Raw genomic sequence first — 22,548 nt, 5'->3', positions numbered from 1 at the left:
AAACAGCTTTGGCAAACCCAAACACAGAGGAATTCTCCCTCCTCCCAAATAGTAACAGTTGCTGCGCCTGCGCCTTTCTAGCTCCACCTCTAACCAGGTGGCCAGAAGTATTTCCCCTTCTCCCATTGGTCGATAGTGCACAGGCGCCGTTTCAGATTTCACGCCCCAACGGCGTCCCACCGTGGACGGCAAAATCGGACAGCACGCCTGCGCAAACGGGGCGTGACCCGGAAGCAGTTCTTTGGCCTGTGACACGTAGCAACGGTGCCGGCTCTGGGTCTCAAACTGAGTTCTCGGGATTATCTGGCGCTGGGGCAGGTGCAGCCGTCGCCTCTCCGTTGGGTGAGTGTCCCAGGCCCGTGGCACATTGCTCTCCTTCTGTGTACCCCCGTGCAGCGCGGCTTGTTGCCGCCTTTCGGCGCCGCTCTGGGTCCTGTCCTGAGACCCTCACTCCTCTTCAGGCCCTTGCTGTGACGCGCGGCCTCTGCACCAAAGGCGCGGCCTTCCAGGAGTCCTCACTTTCTTGGCCTTATTTTGCAAGGGGGCAGGTGCGTTGTCAGTTGTAAATCCTAGCCCTGAGATGAAATTGTTGTTATTTTAGACCTAGTGGAGCCACTCCTCCCACGACCCCGCCCCTAACCCAGGCTTATCAGTTCCTTAAGTGGGGGTGCCTTCCCAGACCTTCAGTTAATACTAAACATTTCTGTAACACTCTGGTATCTCGCCCCCCCGAGATCCACCCTCACATGCTGTTTCCCAAAATTTCAGAAGTAGTATTGTATTTGCTGCCTTCTGGGGCTGTTTGCTTAAGCAAAGTATCAGGAACTACTTCAGTAGGATCTTGAGCTTAACAGCCTTTTCCATTTCTGTTCTTTGCAGGTCATTTGCAATGTCAGGCTTTGATAATTTAAACACGGATTTCTACCAGACGAGTTACAGCATCGATGACCAATCACAGCAGTCCTATGATTATGGAGGAAGTGGAGGACCCTATAGCAAGTAACTTTTCAGCTTTAGCAGTTCTTTTTTTTTTTTGCTCAAGATTGTCGTGAACGTGTGTGTCCAGAATTCTTGGTTCTGCCTAAAATTGAATGTGTGGACGTGTCCCTGCTGATCAGAAATGGGATTTTTTTTGTACCCTTTCTTCCTCAGCAGAGAACTGTACCGCTGGGCTGGGTTTGAAGGAGTCGCGCTATTTAGAGTTAGGTATCTGCTGCAAAATCTTGTGTAATGCAGGTGGAAAAGGACATTGTTGAAGGACTTTTTTTAGGTACAGTGTTTCTACATCATTTGAGATGTGGATAAGTGTTCAGGTACCTAGAAGATAGGCTATTAAAATCTTTTGATGGCTTTTTTTAGTAGTTTAAATAGTCCAACTTTTAGACTTTATCAGCTTAATTGAAAGTGCTGGTGGTACTGTGTAACAGTGTGAACGTCCTATTATGAATCATCAGATGCTTCATGAGGTGATTTTCATATAGCAATTGATAGTCATTTTTATTATTACTTATACCAAAAGCTTGTCAGTACACACAAGTTGCCAGTTGCAGATTGAAGTAGGGGACTCAAAGCCTTCCAGCCCTGAACTATTTTTAAAAAATCACTTTTTAGGGCCCTGGCTGGCGTAGCTCAGTGGATTGAGCACGGGCTGGGAACCAAAGTGTCCCAGGTTCGATTCCCAGCCAGGGTACATGCCTGGGTTGCAGGCCATAACCCCCAGCAACCGCACATTGATGTTTCTCTCTCTCTCTCTCTCTCTCTCTCTCTCTGTCTGTCTCTCTTTCTCCCTCCCTCTCCCTTCCCTCTCTAAAAAAAATAAAAATAAAATAAATAATCTTTAAAAAAATAAGGAAAAATGAACCCTTTAAAAAAAATCACTTTTTAAATAATCCCTGTTATTTGTGGCAAAAGTACACTAACTGAAGGTTTTCTACCAGTCTCCTTTCGGATATCATATCTGTGTTTTTTTTAGGGCCTTAAAGATAATCTTACCAGGTTCCCGACCAGTGAATGACTTTCCTATACCAGAGTTGCCTAACCTATTTTAGGTGGTCCAGGACTCTTCTAAGAATCTGATGAAAACTATGGGCCTGTTTCTGAAAAATATGTGCATGCACCATTCACATACCCACATACACATGCATATGACTTCAGGCAGTTCAGGTGTCCTCTGATGTTCATCTGTCGGCTCTCAGGAAACTCGTGAACACTGTCCCAGGGTGAGGGCAGGGGAAGACAGTGCAGCCAGTCAGGCTGAGAGAAACATGGAGTACTGGAATGTGTTTGAGTTAATACATCTCAACAAAAGTGCCCAAGAATATAAAAAAACAAGCAAAAAATCAAATGCAGCCCCATAGTCTGTCTTGTATAGGTTATACATCTTACAACCTATAGATCTCTTGAATCTTAATGTTGATGTATTTCAAGGCTTACCCCTTCCCACGCAAAAACTGAACACAGTGAACTCATAATGGGAGTGAGCTTATAAAAAAGTCAATGAATCACTTTTTTTTCTATTAAATTCTCAATTATATGTCATTGAGGATTTATCTCTTTTGTTCAGTCAGTTGGGCAAAATTGGAAAAATGTTGAGAAGTTTTTATACATTTATTTACCTAAATACATATTTTCGTGCTTGTTTTGTGTGTGAAGGGGAAAGTGAGTATAAGAGTAGCCAGACCACAGCCACAGGCCTTGGGAACACCTGCCCTGTATGCAAGTCTGTTTTAACCAAATTATATGTATTGATATTTGGACTTAGCAGAATTGTTCCATTTAGTTTGCAGCTTCCTAGGTTTATCTGTCTCTGCCTTTCTTTCGTATCCTGTTCATGTTTTCATCACTTAAAGGTGTAACTTATCACCCCATTCCAGTTTTCCAAGCAGCTGTTTAGATGTTGCTAACTACTGTTTTGTTTGTTTTGCTAACTTGGTAACAAAGATCAGGTGATAACATTTATCTTTTGATGAAAGTGTAAGTTTGAATAGCATATGACTTGGATTGTCTTGAAGTTTGATGTGACTTATTATTATTAGTCCATAGTTTTACGTTTTTCCCTATGAAGTCAGCTTTAACATTTTGCATAGTTTTATCTATGGATACTTTATAACTATCGTTCATATATTCATATAAAACAACAAAAATAAAAGTAATAAAGCCTGTTTGATCTTCACCTGTTGAGTTTTATGATTATCGTATTTGGACAGGACCCACATAGTATTCTAGATATGCCTGTAAGACATGTAATAATACCATACTTATTTTTGTAGGTATTGAAAGGTAGTATTTTTTTCATCTTTGACTTAATTGATACTACCTCTATTGACAGACTATGGATTTTTAAGAATTCAAGTAGCCAACTCAGTATGTTAACAGGGATTGCTGTTGATTATGAGTGCCAGAGCAGGTTTACTATCCGAGTAAAAGTTACTTTTCCTGCTACAAAAGTGTTGATTTAGTCTACAAAGATCATGTCTGCCATACTGTGTTTTAGATTAAAGCTAGAACAGGTGAGTCAGGAAATTCTCTGATCAGGTCCTGTCAGAAAAGGAAAATAATAAAATTCTGTAGTATTGTCATTCTCACCTTGAATCTTGAAGAGGAATGATGGTGCATTTTTGAAGCTGTCACTGCTTACAGGATTCCTTCCATACATGAAATTTATGGATTTATGTCAGTGTTCTGAAGTATGGACTGCAGATCCAGCCAGTCCTCGAGACCTTTCAGAGAATCTTTAAGGTCAAAACTATTTTATATAATAATATTAAGATACTGTATACCTTTTATGGTGTCTTTAACCCAAATATGAATTAAGTCAATGACTTAATGACTTAATTCAATGTTCTAGCAATCATTGTATTCTCTATTGCCACACACTTGTAAGGGGTATGGGAATCAGTTTTATCTAAGGATATCCTTTATGAAGCAGTAAGAATTACAGTGTTATTATATCCTGAGCCTTCAGTACACATATCTTTAAAATATTCTGTGTGATAAAATGGGAACCAGTCATAAAGCACTTGTACTTCATCCTGAAGTACAGCGATTATATCTACGAAAAGCCCCTGTGCAGTTTGAGTCTCAAGCTAAATCAGCCACTTTTTCATGGAAACCATTTTTATTGGCAGGAACTGACCCACAAATTATGGTTACTCAGACTTGTGCATTTGACAGATATTTTCTCAAAACTGAATGAGGTAAGCCTTTTACTTCAAGGAAAACAATTGACAGTATATATGGCCGATGATGAAATTGGCATTTTCTGGCAAAAATGAAGGTTTTGGAAAACTTGTATTCATCACCATGAACTTGTCACCTTCCCAGTAATTAACCATTTCTCTTATGAGAGCAGTGGTGACATTATAAATGTGATTTTCATATTTATATTATATACAGGGTGGGGCAAAAAGAGGTTTGCAGTTGTGCGCGTGCAAAACAGTAGAGTTTATTCAGGTTATTTTTATTTATTAATTATTGTATTATTTTCCAAACAACTGTAAACTTACTTTTGCCCCACCCTGTATATTTTGTATTAAATGTCGGTATTTGGAACATCTGCATAACTCATACTGATATTTTCAAAATGGCCCATGCATGATGTTTCAAAATTAGATGTGAATACAGAAAGAATCCTTTCAAAGTGCAGGAGAGACTGGTGTAGTATTTTAATGCAACAGTATAAAAAATTCATTAGTATTGTTTTCATTTCCACATTACAACTTAAATTTTAAAATCTACCACTTTGTTTAGGGTTTTGATGTATCAGAAGGAATATTCTTAATAGTATCAAAGGGTTCTTAAAATTCTCTTTTCCAACTATAAGTCTACAACACTACATTTTCTTAAGATACTTCAACTAAAAAAATACATCACAACAGATTGAATGTAGAAAGCAGATATAGGAATTTTTAGCTGTCGTCTATTAAACCAGACATGAGATTGTCAAAAATAAAATACAGTGCCACTTTACTCAGTAATTATTTTAAATAACTTTTTCATATGAAATATTTATGCTAACATGTAATAGATTTCTTGTTACTTTAAATGAGTTCATTATAAATACATTAAACATCAGTTTTAATTTCTCATGTAATAAATATCAACAGATATAACCCCACATAAAAATATTTGGGGCTCTCAGTAATAAATTTTAAGGGTATAAAGGGGGTTTTAACATCAAAGAGTTTGAAAACCACTAGTCTGTACCATTCTTTTTGGTTTTTCGATTGCATATATATTCATATTTCCTATTTTGCACGTGAGAGAGTGAATAAAATACAATCTTTATACAGGTTGTAGAAACCTTCATAAGGAGCTTTTCTGGCTATTTCGTAAACTAAGTTGTGGATTTATGATATATCCTAACAAAGAGAAACACAATAACATATTGTACTAAATCAGAAAATGTGAATTCTTGTCTTAGTTCATCCAGCTGTCCCTGTGGAGTGTGTGTATATGTGTGTAAGTAAATAGAAATCAACATACTTGTATACCAAGATGACTGGGGAAATGCACGTACAGGTAAATTATTACAGCTGTCTCTTTAAGGTGGGATTTGGGAGGGATTTTTATCACAATTGTGGAGGGTTAGAGTCTGAAAGTCTGGTTTTGAATCCTGGTACCAAATGAGCAAATTATTTTAATCCAAATACCAGTTTCCATATCTTTTTAATGAAGAGAATGAAAAAAATCAACTTCCTAGAGTTGTAGTGAGCATAATATAATTCACATTAAACACTTATAGCAGTGCATTTAAGGCTTTTATTTCCATGTTTCCAGGTCCCTTTACCTATATAATTACCTATGTATATAAAAAACACATATACACATATATATGGATGTAGTTATATTCTAAAAAGTACAGTCACAGTGAATGTGTATGGTATATACTATCCTGAACATTGTTTTTTCCTTCCTAATGAATACTTCTTGATTATTTTTTCCTGTGAGTACATGTACACCTGCATCATTTCTTTTCAGGTGCATAGTAATCTCTGCCCAAATCACAACATATTTACTGATAGCTATTTAATTGTTTTATCTTTTACTGTTAAAATAATGCTACAGTGAAGTCTGTATTTTTATAAAACCATAAAAATAAATATCTTTTTTTCCATCATGGATTGGATTAGTGTGGTGAGTCTTGAGAATCCCACTGGAATTTCCAAAGTGCTATGTGTTGTTGAAAATTTCTTACTGCTTTGATTCACTTTTAATCAAGATGCTCAATTAATTTTAAAAAATGGATTTAATTTTAAATCTCAAATAATATTAATGGAGTTCATTAGCTTTTACATTATCAAAAGGGAACTATAAAAATTTTAAAGGTAATTAGACTAAAACATTTCTAAGGCTTCTCAGCTCTCACTTTTAAAATGTCTGAATTTTTAAATAATAATTTTACTTCTGTATTTCTTACTGTGTAATTCGATTAGTCCCATTGATAGGTAAGTCATTGTTTTCCAGATCATTGTAAAACAGTTGCTTAAAGATACTGCTTCAACATCCTTCTTTTCCATATTGTTTTCATCACTAAAATGGCCACAGTAAGGTCTCTCCCTCTAAAATGCAGGATTTGCTATATAGCACATAACAAACAGAAGAAGAGGTATTTAAGTACTATGAAAAATTAAAAGCACAATTCAAATGCAAGTGTACTAATAATGTTTTGTTATGCATGCAGAAAACTTTCACAAAGAAACAGCTTGTTTTTTTTTCACTATATTTTAAAATTGATGGTTGTTCTTAAAAAGATTTACCAACTTGCAAAAAATAACAGACAACAATGTGGTGATTGCAGGAGGGGAGGCAAGTGGGTGGAGATGGAAGAGGGCATAGGGGGATAAGTGGTGAAAAAATTTAAAATACAGGCTCTGGCAGAAGTAAGGCCTGCTTGAGTGTGGCTGGTAGGGTAGTATTATGGGTGTAATAATTTATTAGGTGTAAATATAGTAGGTATAAATGTTTCAATTTGAACATTTCACCTAAAATGTCATATGATGTGCTTGAGTGTGATATTGCTATGTTACAGAGGTACACACTTATGATTTTGTAATAAAAGAATTTGTAATGAAAAAAGGTGTGTTATTTGCACCGGACCCTGTATTATGTATTCAGGTGAGATGTTAATAGTAAGATAAACTGGATGTGGGGAATGTGGGAACCCTATGTGCCACCTCTTTAGTTATTCTCTAAAACTAAAACTGATTTTAAAAAATGGGGAAAAAAGACATGAAAGCAACCATTTGACTCTACTTCACCGTAATCAAATTAAATTTATATTTTTTAAAAAAGAGTGAAGACATGATTTTTCATGTAGCAGAGATCCAAATTACAAAGGAAGATTACTTAGCATGTAGTACAAAGTCTGTTATCATAAGTTTTCATTCATAGTCTTAGAAGTTTTATTTCACAGCTATCTTTATAATAAAATGACAAGATTTTTAAGTTTTAATTTGTTGACCTTCTAATGTTTAAAAACTAATTTTTAAAATGCACAAATGCTGCATAAGTGAGTGTTGGTATCATCAGGATGCTTCTCTATGAAACACAGTCAGCTTATTGTCGATAATCAACTTGATTTTAGTAATCATTTCAAGCTTTATTTATACAAACTAGCAAGGCGGATATCCTAGGAATCGAATGACGAAGATTCTCAAGCTGTCAGGGATATTAGCTGTTGGGAGTGACATAATTTTGAGAAATGTATCTTACTTTGGCCTACAGACAGTATGCTGGCTATGACTACTCGCAGCAAGGCCGGTTTGTCCCTCCAGACATGATGCAGCCACAACAGCCGTACACTGGGCAGATCTTCCAGCCAACTCAGACGTATGCTCCAGCTGCACCACAGCCATTCTATGGAAACAGCTTTGAGGATGAGCCACCTTTATTAGAAGGTCAGATTGATTGCAACACTTGATAGTACTCTATCGCAGCCATCCCCAACCTTTTGGGCACCAGTGACTGGTTTCTTGGAAGACAGTTTTTCCATGGACCAGTGTTGGGGGTGGTTTCAGGATAATTCAAGTGCATTACATTCAAGTTCACCTCTGCTCCGGGGCCCAGTTCCTAACAGGCCCGGACCAATGCTGGTCCGTGGCGTAGATGTTGGGGACACCTGCTCTATAGTATCCAGCTGGTTAGTGAAAATAAATCTTAGTTTAGAGAAGTTGTCCTTTCCTTTAAAAGAATAATGTTTTAGAAAGAGGTTTCTACTAAGTGATGCATTTTAAACAGATTATATATGAAACCTCATTGAGTCAGAAGGGACCAGAGTTTTAATAGATTTTACAAGGTGATGATAAAGTATGTCAATAGACTAGCATTGACTTTTACTTTATATTGATTAAATGTTGTCCGTGGAAAAAATGAAAGGAAATAGCATGATACTGATTATTCTGCATAGAAATAAGCTGGCAGAACTAGGAACATCACTGAAAAATGTGGTGGTCTTCAAATTATATTCCAAAACCCATAAAGCAGTAGTTCTGGACATTTTCTTTGGAGCAGGAGGATTTAATACCCTTTGAAAGGATAATGAAAACTGTGAAGACACTCGTCAGAAAAATGCACACATACGCATGCAGACATAGTTTTATATACAATTTCATGGGGCCTTCAGGTAGTCCTGAAGTAACAAATAAAAGACACCTGTCTATTAACCCTAACCATATATTCTTTGCTATGCATTCATAGCTGAGAGTGTTTGTTTCATCATATTTACCCCCTTTTCCAGCACAAAACCTGAAATTGGATACTTGTGAAATAAGCAATCAGTGAAGACTCATATTGAAAACTCATCCAAATAATTATATCTGGTATTGCTAGACCCTCTTGGTGCTGGGTGTTTCATTTTATCTGCTATTCTAACAGAGATTCTGGTAAGCTAAGGGTATACACAAACACTAATGGACTTCCTTACTTTCTTTTCTTTTAGAATTAGGTATCAATTTTGACCACATTTGGCAAAAAACACTAACAGTGTTACATCCATTAAAAGTAGCAGATGGCAGCATCATGAATGAGACTGATCTGGCAGGACCCATGGTTTTTTGCCTTGCCTTCGGAGCCACATTGTTACTGGTAAGATTTTAGTTTCAGCTCTCAGTGTCAGGTTCAAGACCATTCTTTTAATGTTCCACCAAGAGCCGTTTTTGAGACTGCTTATACATTAGGTCTTTGATATATTTTGAATAGTGTTCAGTTGCTTAAAATTATACCTATTCATCACATCCCCATTAATAATAAATATAGTATATTGAGAAATCATGTCTTGTTCTAATAAGTAGTCCAGTTATTAGGGAAAAAACAAATAATAAATAAATAATGTGTGGCTCTGTTCCTTCATCAGAATCCCTTCTTAATTTTCAGTGATTGATAACATTTTTTAACCTGTTGCTCTTTTATTGTTTTTTTTTTTTTTTAATCTCTAGACCTTGGATAGTATTTTCTTGTAGTGCTGGGGGTTATTTTTCTATATATTATTTTTTATTTTTAATGAATGGAAACATTAAAGAACAAGGGGTTTTAGTTCCTACCTCCCCTTCCCTAACAGTGTTAAAACATCTTGAAAATGAAAAGTGGTAAAGATAATTGTTAGTATTTATTTTATTTAATGTCTCTGATAAGTGATTCAGTGACTAGATACGGGTTTTAGTCAAAAGCTGGGCATGAACTCAGAACCCCTACTTTGTCCTTAAGCTCTGATAGATAATGGTGTGCTTTCCACCTAACACTACTGTTTTGGAGACTAAGCAAGCTAGGTTATGTGAGAACACTTCAAAAATTTTAAAACACTGTGCAAGTATGAAAGCTTACTATTAGTATATGAGTGAATTCAATGAACTCAGCTGAGCCCTTTGGAACTTCTACGTACTCAATCAAGTATCCACAAATAAATATTTAGTCTAATAAAAATCCCAAAGATTTTTCCATTTAACATAATTTGTAGAGGCATTCTTGCAATTGAGTTTTCTATGTTAAAAATCTAGGAACTTTATGAAGACTTCTGAAAACTGATTTCATTGATTTCATTATAATGTGACCTGAATACAATGAGACAATGTTTGTCCACATAGCTTGAGTAATGGGACTGTAACTCCAATTTACCTAATGTTTACTGTACTAAGTTTGTGTTTCTCTGTTTGATTGGTTTTGGTCAAATGACTTTATAAATCCACTAACAATTTGGAAAAAATAAAGAAAGCAAATCGTATTTTCCATTACATTCCTCTTACCTAGTCGTTACTCTCTTCTTTTCTCCTTGCCTTCCTGCAGAACTCTGGCTTCATGATTATCTTGGTTTTCATTTCCTAGCTCCTCTAACATACATAAAAATGAGTGATGAAGTTATTTCTACTATTAAAAAGATATGGCTACATCTGCCAATGAGAATAAATTGCTTTGGAGAAGTTTTGGTGGAATTAGGTGCTTTTGAGTGATATTAGCTATTGTCCAAGCATTCTGAATGGCATTCCATCTTGTTTCTGTAGTTTATTTGCTTAAAATTAGCCAGATGTCTTTTTAGAAATCTACTGCTTTAGGTGATTGTACCATAATTTTGTATCTATTTGTTGAATTCCACGCCAAGGCCAAATACTAACTAGGAAATGAAAAACCAAATACCTGTGTATTGGGAGGTGGATACTTAAAGATTCTTAAGAAAAATATAAAAGCCAGTCTTGTCATTGTTTTACTCCTGTGCGTAAAGAATAGATACCTGTGTAGATTTTGATACTCATAAATTAAATGTCTTCTGTATGTACCATTTTAGGTGAAATAAGGCCAAAAATAAGGTGTTTTTTGTCTTTTAATCTGTAATGTTTTCTTTATCCATAGGCTGGCAAAATCCAGTTTGGCTATGTATATGGGATCAGTGCAATTGGATGCCTAGGAATGTTTTGTTTACTAAACTTAATGAGTATGACAGGCGTTTCATTTGGTTGTGTGGCAAGTGTCCTTGGATATTGCCTTCTTCCCATGATCCTGCTTTCCAGCTTTGCAGTGATATTTTCTTTGCAGTAAGTGCTGGTCTTCATTTTGGGTGTTGATTGACCACTTCTGTGTGATAGGGTTTACCTCCCCGTGAGTTTGAGATGATGACTGATGCAGAGAACATGAGATAGTGCCCCTGCAACTGAGGAATGGGACATACTTTTCACTGAAGAACAATGCAACTGAGAATAAGTTTTTAAATCAATTGCACCACCTCTGCTTTTACCTGTGATACAGAACTTCACTGTTTTGTACTCACTTACTGGTATCTGTAAATTAAATAGTGTTGATTGTTAATGCAGTTTTAGTGTAGAAAAGGTTAAGTTGTTAAAAAATTATATTTACTTTCTCTTTGGTATTTTTTAGACTCTGATTTCTTAAAGATGTTGAGCGTGTGCTAAGTGAATGAGTAATAAATATAAACTCTATTTGGCAGCTTTTTAACTGAAAATGAAACATTTTTTGGCACAAGGCTATTACTAGCCTGTCATATTCTCAGATGTACTTGTAAGCAGCTTTAAATATGTGTAATTTTTAGATAACTTAGGTAAGGTTAGAAAGTACAGTGTAAAATGCCCTCCTGACGGCCAGTGGGCAGATGCTCTCCACAGGTCAGGCTCCTCCTTGTGGCTAGTGGTGGACACGACCAGTGACTGAGCTTTGTTACACTTAGTTAAAACAATGCTTTAAGAACAGAGTATATAGCAACTGTCTGATACCAGAAATGCGGCAAGGTGATAGCTTTGCATTGTTCCTGCTTTGGATATAGATGCTTCAGCTTTTCAGTATAGAAACTGATTCACTATTCTCATTTGTTGAGATTGATATATTTACATTTGAATTATACAGATGATATTTTCTACTAAAATAATGTTTTCCAACCTGAGGCAATTTTGCTTCCAGGGGGCATGTGACAATACCTGGAGACTTTCTGGTTGTCACAACTGTGGGGGGCACTGTGGGTGCTTCTGGTATCTTATGGCTAGAGGCTATGTTTGCTTCTGAACATCGTTACAATGCACAGAATAGCCCTACAACAAAAGCACATCCAGCCCCATGTCGGTAATGCCAGGGTTAAGAAACCCTGTGCTGAAAGGAACAAAATGTATTCATAATTGAGCTCTTTGTCCCAAGGTTAATTCAGCATTATTGAATTCACTGTGAAATACATTTGAACATTTGGGGGAAAATATCTTGATTTTTTTTCTTTTTTTTTTCTACAAGTGTGTACATGTGGATTTAAAATGTTTTTTTAAAGAATTGCTTATTATAGTATATTCTTACATAAACTAATTTTATCTATTGTCTTTTTTCACCCTGTCCTTGTTTTTCCTTATCCATTACAGAGGAATGGTAGGAATTATTCTCACTGCTGGAATTATTGGATGGTGTAGTTTTTCTGCTTCCAAGATTTTTATTTCTGCATTAGCTATGGAAGGACAACAACTTCTAGTAGCATATCCTTGTGCTTTGTTATACGGAGTCTTTGCCCTAATTTCTGTTTTTTGAACTGGATTTATCTGGGATGTGGACATCATTGGGCCAAACACACCAAAAGGACTTCAAACTCTTAAACCGGACCAGCAAACTGCTACCGTGCACCTCTCGTGCAGATCCGACGTTTGACTATTGGAGCAATGGAAGTAAACACGTGTCTTTGTTCATTTTTATAGAACTTTCGAATACTGTGTTGGATTTACCTGCAGTATGATTAACTTTAAGTGTTTGTGCTTGTACAAGTAAGAAGCGCTATTTCTTTCCTATAGCCTTTGAAAAACAACTTTTCTCCTTAAATTATATTATAATGTTTTTGATAGATTTTTATCAACTGTGGGGAATTAACCACAGAGTTGATAATCTTTCTTAAAAACAATCCATAGTAAAGAAGATACAAGACTTATTGCAGAAATATTTTTTTCAAGGAATTAGGAAAGAAAAATTGCCTGTATTCTCAAGTCAGACGCGCACATCAAGCAAAAAGTGACCCCAGTGTAGAGTTTATGAGTTTGCACTTCAAAAATTTGACATTCCTTTAAATTATCTCATAGAAGTTTTGCTAAATTTCAGTGATACAGAAGTTCACAGTCTGCTTTATCGTAGACATGAAATGTGAACACCTGTTTAGATATTAGCACTAATGAAACCATAGTGTCCTAGATGTGTCATATTAATGCTCATAGTTGGATCTCCGTTGTTTCCCAGGAAAAAGAAAATCACTAACCTTTTTTGAAAAAAAGATTAAAATGTCAGTTTCAGTATTGCAGTTATCAATGTAAAGTGCATTTGATGCTTATTAAAATTTTTCCAGTTTTAACTGTGTTGTTGAGTTTACTTTTGCTAAGCCACTATTCTTGGTGCCCCATTTTCTTTAAATAGGGTTTGATATGTATTCCCAATTTATTCTCAGCTTTAAGGGTATAAGTCATCTAGTATATAATCTAATCAGGAAAAAAAGATTTCACAAAAAGCTCTTAGAGTTAGAGCACTATTTCTTTGTATTAAAATTCATTTGGTTAATATTGTCATGTTCTACTGTCAGATAATCTCTAAGAAAATACTATGTCTTACATATTGTTCATTGGCTTTTTCTGAAGAAACTGCCTCTGACAAAATTCAGTTATAGTTTTGAGAAAGGTGCCAGATAGGGAAGAAAATATTGCCTTTTTAAAGAGATTTTCAGACTAAATAAAAAGAAATGCCAAGCTTACATAGTCATGGTTCTTTTTTAGAGCTGGGTTTTATTCATAAAGGGAGGTTAAGACAATAAAACATTTCTTACAAGAAGATCATTATTTCTAATTCCTGGAGTTACATAAATATGTTTTTCTTCATTAAACTTAATCTCCTGGAGGAATACACTCACTAATAATTAGCTTTTAGCTGGGTTTTCAAACATATAAAATTGTTTTATAATCATATTTTTATTGTAATTCTTGGGTAGTATCTTTTTTCCTTTTTCAGTTAATTGTATAAATATAATGACTGCCTTCTGTTAATACTATCTAAGGGTAGATGATGCTTTGGAGATTAAATTCTCCCACTGTTAATTAGATACAAGACCATGAATTTTCAGCCAAGATTCCCTAAATGGATCTTTTTTTTTTTTCCTCTCCCACCCTCAACAAAATAATTTTTAGTGAACTCAAGGTAGTTGAGATTTTGGGGTTTGGTTGTCTTTTATTTAACTCCAAAATGATGAGACACAAAACTATTTTATATTTAACTCGTTATTCTTTCAAAACATCTATAAAGTAGTATTGCTTTTGATATAAGAGTTGAGTTTAGAGTTTGCTTGGTTACATAAGTGTCATGTATAACCAAAATTTCCCTTATAAAAATTTTTAAATAAATACAGTGTATGTAGCCATATTTATGCATACTTTAAAAACTGATACACTATGTCTGAGAAACTTTTCTCTAGTATTGGAATAGATTTTTGTTTCTCTGGTTAATAACAGATAAGAGCGCCTAGCTTACTTTTAGGGTGCATTTTACACCAAAAACATATATGTGTCTTTAAATACCAGAGATACTCTCAGTGTAGCTAAAAACCCACGCAGCGGTTGTCACAGAGTAAGTGAAGCTATTCATTACTTGTTGCATGCATGCATTTATGCCAGGGCATGTAGTTGATTTTACCTGTGGTCTAAATGTAGTGTCGGAAGGGGTGTTTTCAAGAGCTGTATAGCTAGGCTTGTAGAAATAGGCATTCTTTCTCCAGATATAGTTAAACAGACACTGCAAAATTCTCTAAATCCTAAAGTTTTAACTTTCCTGATACTGGCCATTTAATCAAAAATAATTTGACGTTTTTAATTTTACATTAAACTGTGTTGTCAAGTTTACTTTTAAAAATGTAATAATTCTCTTTGATTACATTAAGATGTATCTTTATGACATAATTTTTGATAGATTTTTGATACTCTGTATTTGACATTTTGCAAGTACGTATTTTTAACCGTAGTAGTCATTGCTATACTCAAATATACTCCAAAGCTAAATAAGCATATGTGTTTCTGAAGTTAAAATTACGCAATTACATTTGTAGTACTCATTACCTACAAAAAAAAAGGACCCTGTCCTTTCTGAAATTACATACTTTTTTCCATATAAATGGAAGAAGTTAGAACTTTGGGCAAAGCAAAAAAAACTGTAGAAATTAGGGTCATCCAGTCAGATACTCTGACCCAGTAATGGAGAATTCTGGGAACTCATGGCCACATTTGTAGAATCTGCCAGTTCTCAAATAGAGCAAATCTAATGTAATGATTTAAACAATTTGCTTAACTTCCATGTGAGAGAAAAACATATATTTATGAAAAAGTGTTTAGCTTTTCATAAGGTAATGCTGAAAGTTTTCCAAAAAAACTTGCATGTTTCAAATCAAGCTTGAAGAATACTTACCAAAGAATAGCACAGGGCCTTTTAAACTCTAGCTAGAACAAGCTTCCTATGCAAATAATGCCCCCAGTTAAATATATCTTCACAAAGTATCACTGATTCATTTTGTCATTTCATGTCAAATTCCAAGTGATCTCAATTTTTTACTTGGAAATGAAAGCTTAAATTATTCCACAAGCTTTTTTTTTTTTTTTTTTTGGTATCTAATGATACACTTGTTTCAACATGAACTTGAATGAAACATTTAGAATCAGGTAAAAACATAAGTACCTTTTCAAAGAAGTTGTAGTATTTAATGAGGTTGTTTTCTGGTTTTCTTTTTAGGATTTATTTAGGACTTGGGGGAAGAAGGACAACAAGATATTAAGGTTTATTGGAAATTCCCTCAGGAAAAATTGGTGCATGTGTTTAAATGAATAGATAAGGGATCTGCCATAAGCTTGTCGAGCACATAGCTTTTATCTTCAAACACCCTAAATAAAACCCACCCTCACCACACCACATAATCTAGGCTGTTACCACTTTACACCACCAGCAAAGACATTGATTTTTAATCAACTCTACTGCTGCTACCACCCGAATTAGTGAAGTTTGAATTTTGGTACATTACTACTACTTGAATTTCAGTAAGTTCCTTTGTTCATTAATAATTAAATGTCCATTTTATAACTGGTCAATAGGTACAATGAAACATTAAATATTAAATTATTGATTTGTAGGGATTGGCAGAGTACTTAGTCAAAAGTTTTTTATATTATTAATGAATGTGTGTCTTAGAATGGTAACCATAAGACCTGAAGAATAAGCCTGGTAGTGTACAGTTCTGCTTTTTGCATCACAGATGAGAGTATTTCTTCTACCCTTGTTCCCAAAGTTCCTACTGTAGTTAATGAGGAACATTATCTGCTGATGGAGCACAATGTCCTGTGTTTGTGCAAATGAATTAAAATGATGACATACTCAAATGAGGACTAATTAAATACAGAGCTGTTCTTCTAATTTAAAAGCATGAATACTTCTTGGGCACATTAGGTTCTAAAAATCGGATATTACATTTTTTGTGAGCTTAACTAATTAGGCTTACCTTGCATATAAAAATTTGGTTTATTTCTGAAACTACCACTAAACCTGCTGATAGCTGGCAAGGTGATTAACTATTCATTAAGATATTTTAAATAGCTTTTCAACATTTGCTGCACAAAAAGAATTTTTTTAAATGAGGAAACAAATGAAATACTCAATAGAAACATTTAATATATGCTTCTAAATTTATACCTATTTGGCTTAATTGATTCTCCTAAAAGTAGAGAAAGCAATAGGGTTATTTCATTTTTTCTCCCAGGAAAATACAGTTTAAATGAATGTCTTTTGTAAAACTTAGTGACGCATTTCCTTACAGTTTTCAGTTTTGTGATCCTTGATAATATTCTAGACTTGGTAGAGTCTTCCCTGTAGTCAGTCAGTGGTCCTAAAAGCCCTATTATTTTCTATGTTTTAATTTTCAGAATGGAAATGCATTCCTTTTTCTGATTTCACACCATTATCTTTTTAAAGATTTTACTTATTTATTTTCAGAGAGTGGAAGGGAGAAAGAGGGAGAGAAACATCAACGTGTGGTTGCCTCTCTTGTGCCCCCTACTGGGAGTCTAGCCCTACAACCTAAGCATGTGCCCTGACTGGGAATCGAACCTGCAACCCTTTGGTTTATAGGCTGTTGCTCCATCCACTGAGCTACACCAGCCAGGGCTAATTTCACAACATGATGATAAAAAGTAACACCTCTATATGGTAATAGAAGGAATGGATTATTGTCTCAACACGATGACCCTAAAAACATGCAAAGTAAAACAAGCCAGATATGAAAGATCACATATGATTCCATTTATATGAATTACCAGAAAAGACAAATCTACAGACAGCAAATTTGTAGCTGCCTGGAGGTGGAAGTGACTACACATGAACAGGAGGGAACTCTGAGTGGTGATGGTTCATCACTAAAATCATTGAAGTACACTATAATTGGGTAGGTTTTATGATATGTAAATTGTATGTCAATGATTATTTTTAAAGCATGGGGGGAGAATGGGAGATAGAGCAAACTGCTAGACCATCTATCTGTACTTTTTAAAGTTCGAGAGATTTTAATAGAGGAAAAAACAGTACAGTACTTTCACCCAGAGGAAAAAACTACAATACCAGGAAAGTGAAGGATCCCCCCCACCTGGCTTCATGCCCTGCATAACTGCCTTCAGATGGATTGCTGTGCATTTTATCAGACCACACACACAGCACCCGCTCCCCTCCCCCTTTCCCTCGGTGGCTTGTATCCACAGTGAATACACACACCCATGCATCTCTGAAAACATTTTATTAAAAATCAGATAACACAAAATTCACCATTTTAACAGTTTTAAAGTGTACAGTGGTTTGTGTATTCATGATTTATACAATCGCCATCTAATTTCAGAATATTTCCATCACCCTTGCAAAAATCTCTATACCTCAATCCCCTACTTCCCATATACTGTAGCAACTACTAATTATTTTCTGTCTCTGGGTTTGCTTATTCTGGGCAAGTTTATGAACAAGCATAAAAGGTGGCCTTTTGTTTCTGGCTTCTTTCGCTTAGCACAATGTTCTGAAAGTCATCTTTTTTTTTTTAACCTAACAATCTATCATGGGTTCAACATTGCATATGTTGAGCACTGAAATTTACTTCATCCTTTTTAAAGCTGGATATTCTATGAGCAGAGTCTAGTTTATTCCAGCAGTTCCCTATCATTGGACAAGTAGGATCTTTGTACCTTTTTTAAAAAATTGTAGATAGTGCTGCATTGTTCCTGGTATCTTTCATTATGAGGGTCACGTTTGCTTTTAATAGTGCTCAGGCTGATCATTTAAACTCAATTTAATTCTGAAAATTTCAATAAACTTACTCCCTAATAGTTCTGTTTAGTGTGATTTGTGGAAACAGCAAGTATGTCATACCCATGTTTGCGTGAGGCACTGCTCTTCGGTCCTGGGTGACAGCAGCCTGTTTACTCTTTAGCAGTGGAACCGAGCGTCACCAAGCGGATTATGTCACGCCCACACCTCAGATTATTTGTACTTTAGAAGGGCTCACTTCATTCCAAGGGCTCACTTCATGCCTTTCTTTTGTGTGTGTGTGTGCATTTACAACAGTCATTGAACGGTGTCATTTTTAGGTCACTCTTTTTGCATAGCTTTTAAAAAACTTCTGACATGGGCCCATTTTTAATTTCTCCTTGAGTGGGACTCTGTGGCCATTTAGTCTGTTGCATTTTATCCATGTGCTTCAGTTGTATCCATGCTCGTTACTGGAGACAAGATCAAATGTGTGATACCCGACAGTGGCTCTGTTCAGATGTCACCCAATTTGTTCCTATTTAAATTCTCAAGAGTTAAATTCCACCACAGTAGCAGTTAAAAAGAAGACTGAAATCAACATCTCTAATTCAGACGTCTGCAGAAATGTTTTGTTATATAAATTTGTATTGAGCTTTAAGAGTTGAATTTTTTAATAAAATGATTTTAAATGCTTTCCTTCTGCTTTTTTTTTTCTGTTTTGTTGCTGTTGTTGTTGGGATGGGGTAGTTTGTTTTGAGGGCATTTGTTTTGGCATCCTGTCTATAAAGTTCTATGGTCTGTAAGTAGGCTTGCTTTTTTAATGCCTTTTTAAAAAACTGCTGTTTCTTACTGCTTACATGTGGTACATTTTAATTACTACGTTAGCAGGCATATTGAATCAAATAAGCTTCGTCAGATGCCAGTGTCTGTCACAAGGCCATGCTTAAAAGCACAGGCTCAGGTTTTACCATCTCTTTGACCACTTTGGATTCTGACTCTGGTCTAGATCAGTCTTCCTGATGGAATAACATGGTTTTGGCTTTTTCTATAAAAAGATTCAGTCATCTCTGTAGTTTCATAAGAGATTAACCTGCATCTGCAGTGAGGTGAAGGGTGTTTAAACATGGCTGGCTTTGATCATCTGCTTTGAACCCAAGATTGAGTTTAATATTTGACATGAGTCATGCTGATTTTCTGTTTTTATTCATATCACAAAAATAAGAGAGAATCATTTATGAAGAAACCATGGGACTAGGACCCAGCTAGAGGCAGAATGGGAGCTGAGTTAGGATGAAAGTCAAGACTGAATTGAAGGCGATCGAGGGGAATCTGGGGACTTAAGAGGGTCAGCAGGGGGAAGGGTGGAGGGGTTGTGCTAAGACGTGCTAGGGCATGTCTTTTAGTACTGATACTGTGTTATATAAACACTGATACAGGAATTTTAGTATATCAAAATAAAGGCTATTTACATAGTTTTAAAAGCAGTAAGTACTAAAAGTAAAGCAAAAATCAAGCAAAATGTATGTTAATGGCTTTAAACCAATGTTATAAAGAAACTCGATTCTACAGCAGTTTTAAAATATCCACATATCATGAGGCAATTCTTGCTGATATTAACATGTTTGCAAAACCTCTCAGAAACCCACTTGAGCCCTAAGGTTGGGGAATTTTTCTTAACCACTAATTTAAATTGCTCATGCTGCAATTAGAGCTTGGGTCTTCTTGTTCTCTCTTTATTAGAGATGGGATCAGGTCACAGCCCCTAAGACGAGAGCAGGGAACCTGTGGTCCCTGGCCAAGCCTTGGAAGAGCGTCCACTCTCTACTGTGCAAGGGCTTCGCTTCAGCTGCCCCCTAGGCTGAGTGTGCTCCTGCTCCTGGTGCTGCTCCAAAAATACATTCTTCCCCACTGGCAATGATAATACCATGATTCAGAGCAGAGCCTATGAATTCAAACAGTTCAAGAGCTATAAAAAGTAGGCAGTTTATCAGCATGTTAAAGAGGAACAATGTCGCTAATGCCTGGAGTATGGCTTCTGTCCCACGGAACGCAGTTTAAAGCCATTAAGTGCCTACTGTGAACAAAGTCCTGCTTTTGGCATCCTCCTTAGAAGTGTGGAGTGTTTTGTGCTTTAATGCTTTAATTTTTTTCCTCACAACTTAGTTTCTTTTTCTGATCACCCTTGGACTCTTCTCTTAATCCCTTCCAAATTCTTCACACCTTGCTTTAATTGTACAGCTCAGATAGGGGCATGCATGATTCATGCATCTGACGACATGTACATAACTGACCTCACATTTACTTCTTTTTCTGTGGCTAATAATGCTTATTGCCTACTCTTGAGCTGAGACCTGAGAGCGAAAGATACATAACACTAGCCCCACTAATACTTGAATGAGACTTAAAGTCATTTTTAGTTTTCTTTCTTTAAAATGAAGTTGTATTAGCTTCTCTAAATCATTTCAATTCTGAAGTATATATGTAACTTTTAAATATAACATGGAGCCGTGGCGGGGGTGGCTCAGTGGACTGAGTGTGGGCCTGCAAACTGAAGGGTCACCAGTCTGATTCCTGGCCAGGGCACAAGCCTGGGTTGTGGACCAGGTCAGGGGGCGTACAAGAGGTAACCACACACTGATGTTTCTCTCCTCTTTCTCCTTCCCTTCCCCTCTCTCTAAAAGTAAATAAATAAAATTGTTAAAAATAAATAAATAAAATGTGGACACTATATATGTTATATAAAGGGCAGGGGAAAATATGTTGAGTTGTTCATATGAGAAATAGTACAATAATTAATAAATAATAATACAAGAATAAACTGGTTCATGTACTCTCACTGTAAACCTTTTGTTCCCATCCTGTATAATGTTATAAATTTATATATAAAATAATAAAATCTCAATCATATTTTAAAAAGAATATATTGACAAGGTGAAGTGTTCCCTATCTATATTCTAATGTTATCAGGCTATATGAAGGTATATATAGAATAGAATATCTTCTTTATTAAAAAGGTGCATACACACACACGTGCATTTCTCATCTGGAACAAATATTTTATTAAGCAAACAAATTAATGACTTGATGTTTCCTTGAAGACCTCTTGAATTGATTTGAAGGGGTTTTGACTATACCTTAGAAGGAAAATCTAATTGTGCCTCAGTAACTCCTAATATAAGTTTGGCTTTTAAATACTTTGTCCTTTTAGTCTAATTGCATTGAAAAATGTTATTAAGCCAGCACATCACCATAGGCCAGAGTTGTTACTTTACCATGAGAGTAATTCCTTCTTTCTGGTCCATCCGTGTCCCCCTCAATGATATAAAAACAGCCTAACTCACTCTAAGGTACCAAGGACTTCCCTCTATATAAGCACTGGCCTCCTGAGTATAACATGTCCTTTCACAAAAAGTCTAGTAGTCATTTCCTCAGTTCAATAACTAAAATGCCTTGGACAAAATGAAAGCTGTGCTACTCTTAAGGAAAGCAATTATGCCCATCTCAGCAACATGGGGAGTGCAGGAGAAACCAGTGTGGCTTTCAGAAGGCAGTGCCTGTGAAGGAAAAGTACATTTTTGTGTTCTTTAATTTGATCTTTATAATATGTAATATGTGCAGTGACATTTTTAAAATTATAATAAATACCCATGCACCCTGCCTCTTAGTCAAATTGAAAAGACATTTGAGTATAGTTGAAAGACCCTGTGTATATCCTAATCACAGCCCATCTTCTCACCAGATGTTACTATTATTCTGAATTTTAGGCTTATCATTGTTACCATTTTTTATATTTTTACCATGTGTGTGTCTAGCCTTAAACAATATAGTATTATTTAACATGTTTTTGATTTTCATATAAGTGATTATCTTCTGAAACCTGCTCTTTTCACTCATAAGTTTGTGAGATTCCGCTGTGTGAATACTTCATGAAGATCTGTTTACTAGTATGTAGCATTCCACGAATATGGTGGAATGTGTTGATCGGTTTTCCTGCTGACGGACATTAATTTCGCCTTCAGTTGCTTGCTTTTACCAACAATGGTCCGTTAACAGCCTTGTGCCTGTCTTCTTGTGCACTTGCATGCATGGGTTTTCCCAGGGACCTGCACAGGGATGAAGTGCTACATTTTTTCCTTTGTGGTTTGTGTCTCTTATCCCAAAGTCATAAAAGCAGCCTCCGTATTTTCCTCTAAGGATTTTAAAGTTTTGCTTTTCACACTTAAATATTTGTTATCTGCCTGGTGTATGAAGTATATTATTTCCTGTATGTATCACCACTTGCAT

The 22,548-nt window shown here is 35.7% G+C and overlaps 1 protein-coding gene across 3 annotated transcripts; it reads left to right on the top strand.

Annotated features, from left to right (window-relative positions):
- Positions 1-225: 225 nt before the first annotated feature.
- YIPF5 (Yip1 domain family member 5) lies at positions 226-13,434 on the top strand. 3 transcript variants are annotated; one of them, XM_028528263.2, is made up of 6 exons: positions 226-342; positions 880-999; positions 7,726-7,898; positions 8,939-9,084; positions 10,840-11,021; positions 12,342-13,434. In XM_028528263.2, the coding sequence occupies exons 2-6, from the start codon at positions 890-892 to the stop codon at positions 12,502-12,504; spliced, it is 774 nt and encodes a 257-aa protein (XP_028384064.1). In that variant the 5' UTR covers positions 226-342; positions 880-889; the 3' UTR covers positions 12,505-13,434. The 3 variants fall into 3 exon arrangements, with proteins under 3 accessions (XP_028384064.1, XP_028384065.1, XP_035870693.1); XM_028528264.2 differs by having other exon boundaries at positions 228-548; XM_036014800.1 differs by having other exon boundaries at positions 237-314.
- The last annotated feature ends 9,114 nt before the right edge of the window (positions 13,435-22,548 follow it).

Source organism: Phyllostomus discolor, chromosome 13 (assembly GCF_004126475.2).
Source record: "Phyllostomus discolor isolate MPI-MPIP mPhyDis1 chromosome 13, mPhyDis1.pri.v3, whole genome shotgun sequence".
NCBI lineage: Eukaryota > Metazoa > Chordata > Mammalia > Chiroptera > Phyllostomidae > Phyllostomus > Phyllostomus discolor.
Note: the sequence above shows the minus strand (reverse complement) of the source record. Positions and strands in the feature narration are given on the sequence as shown.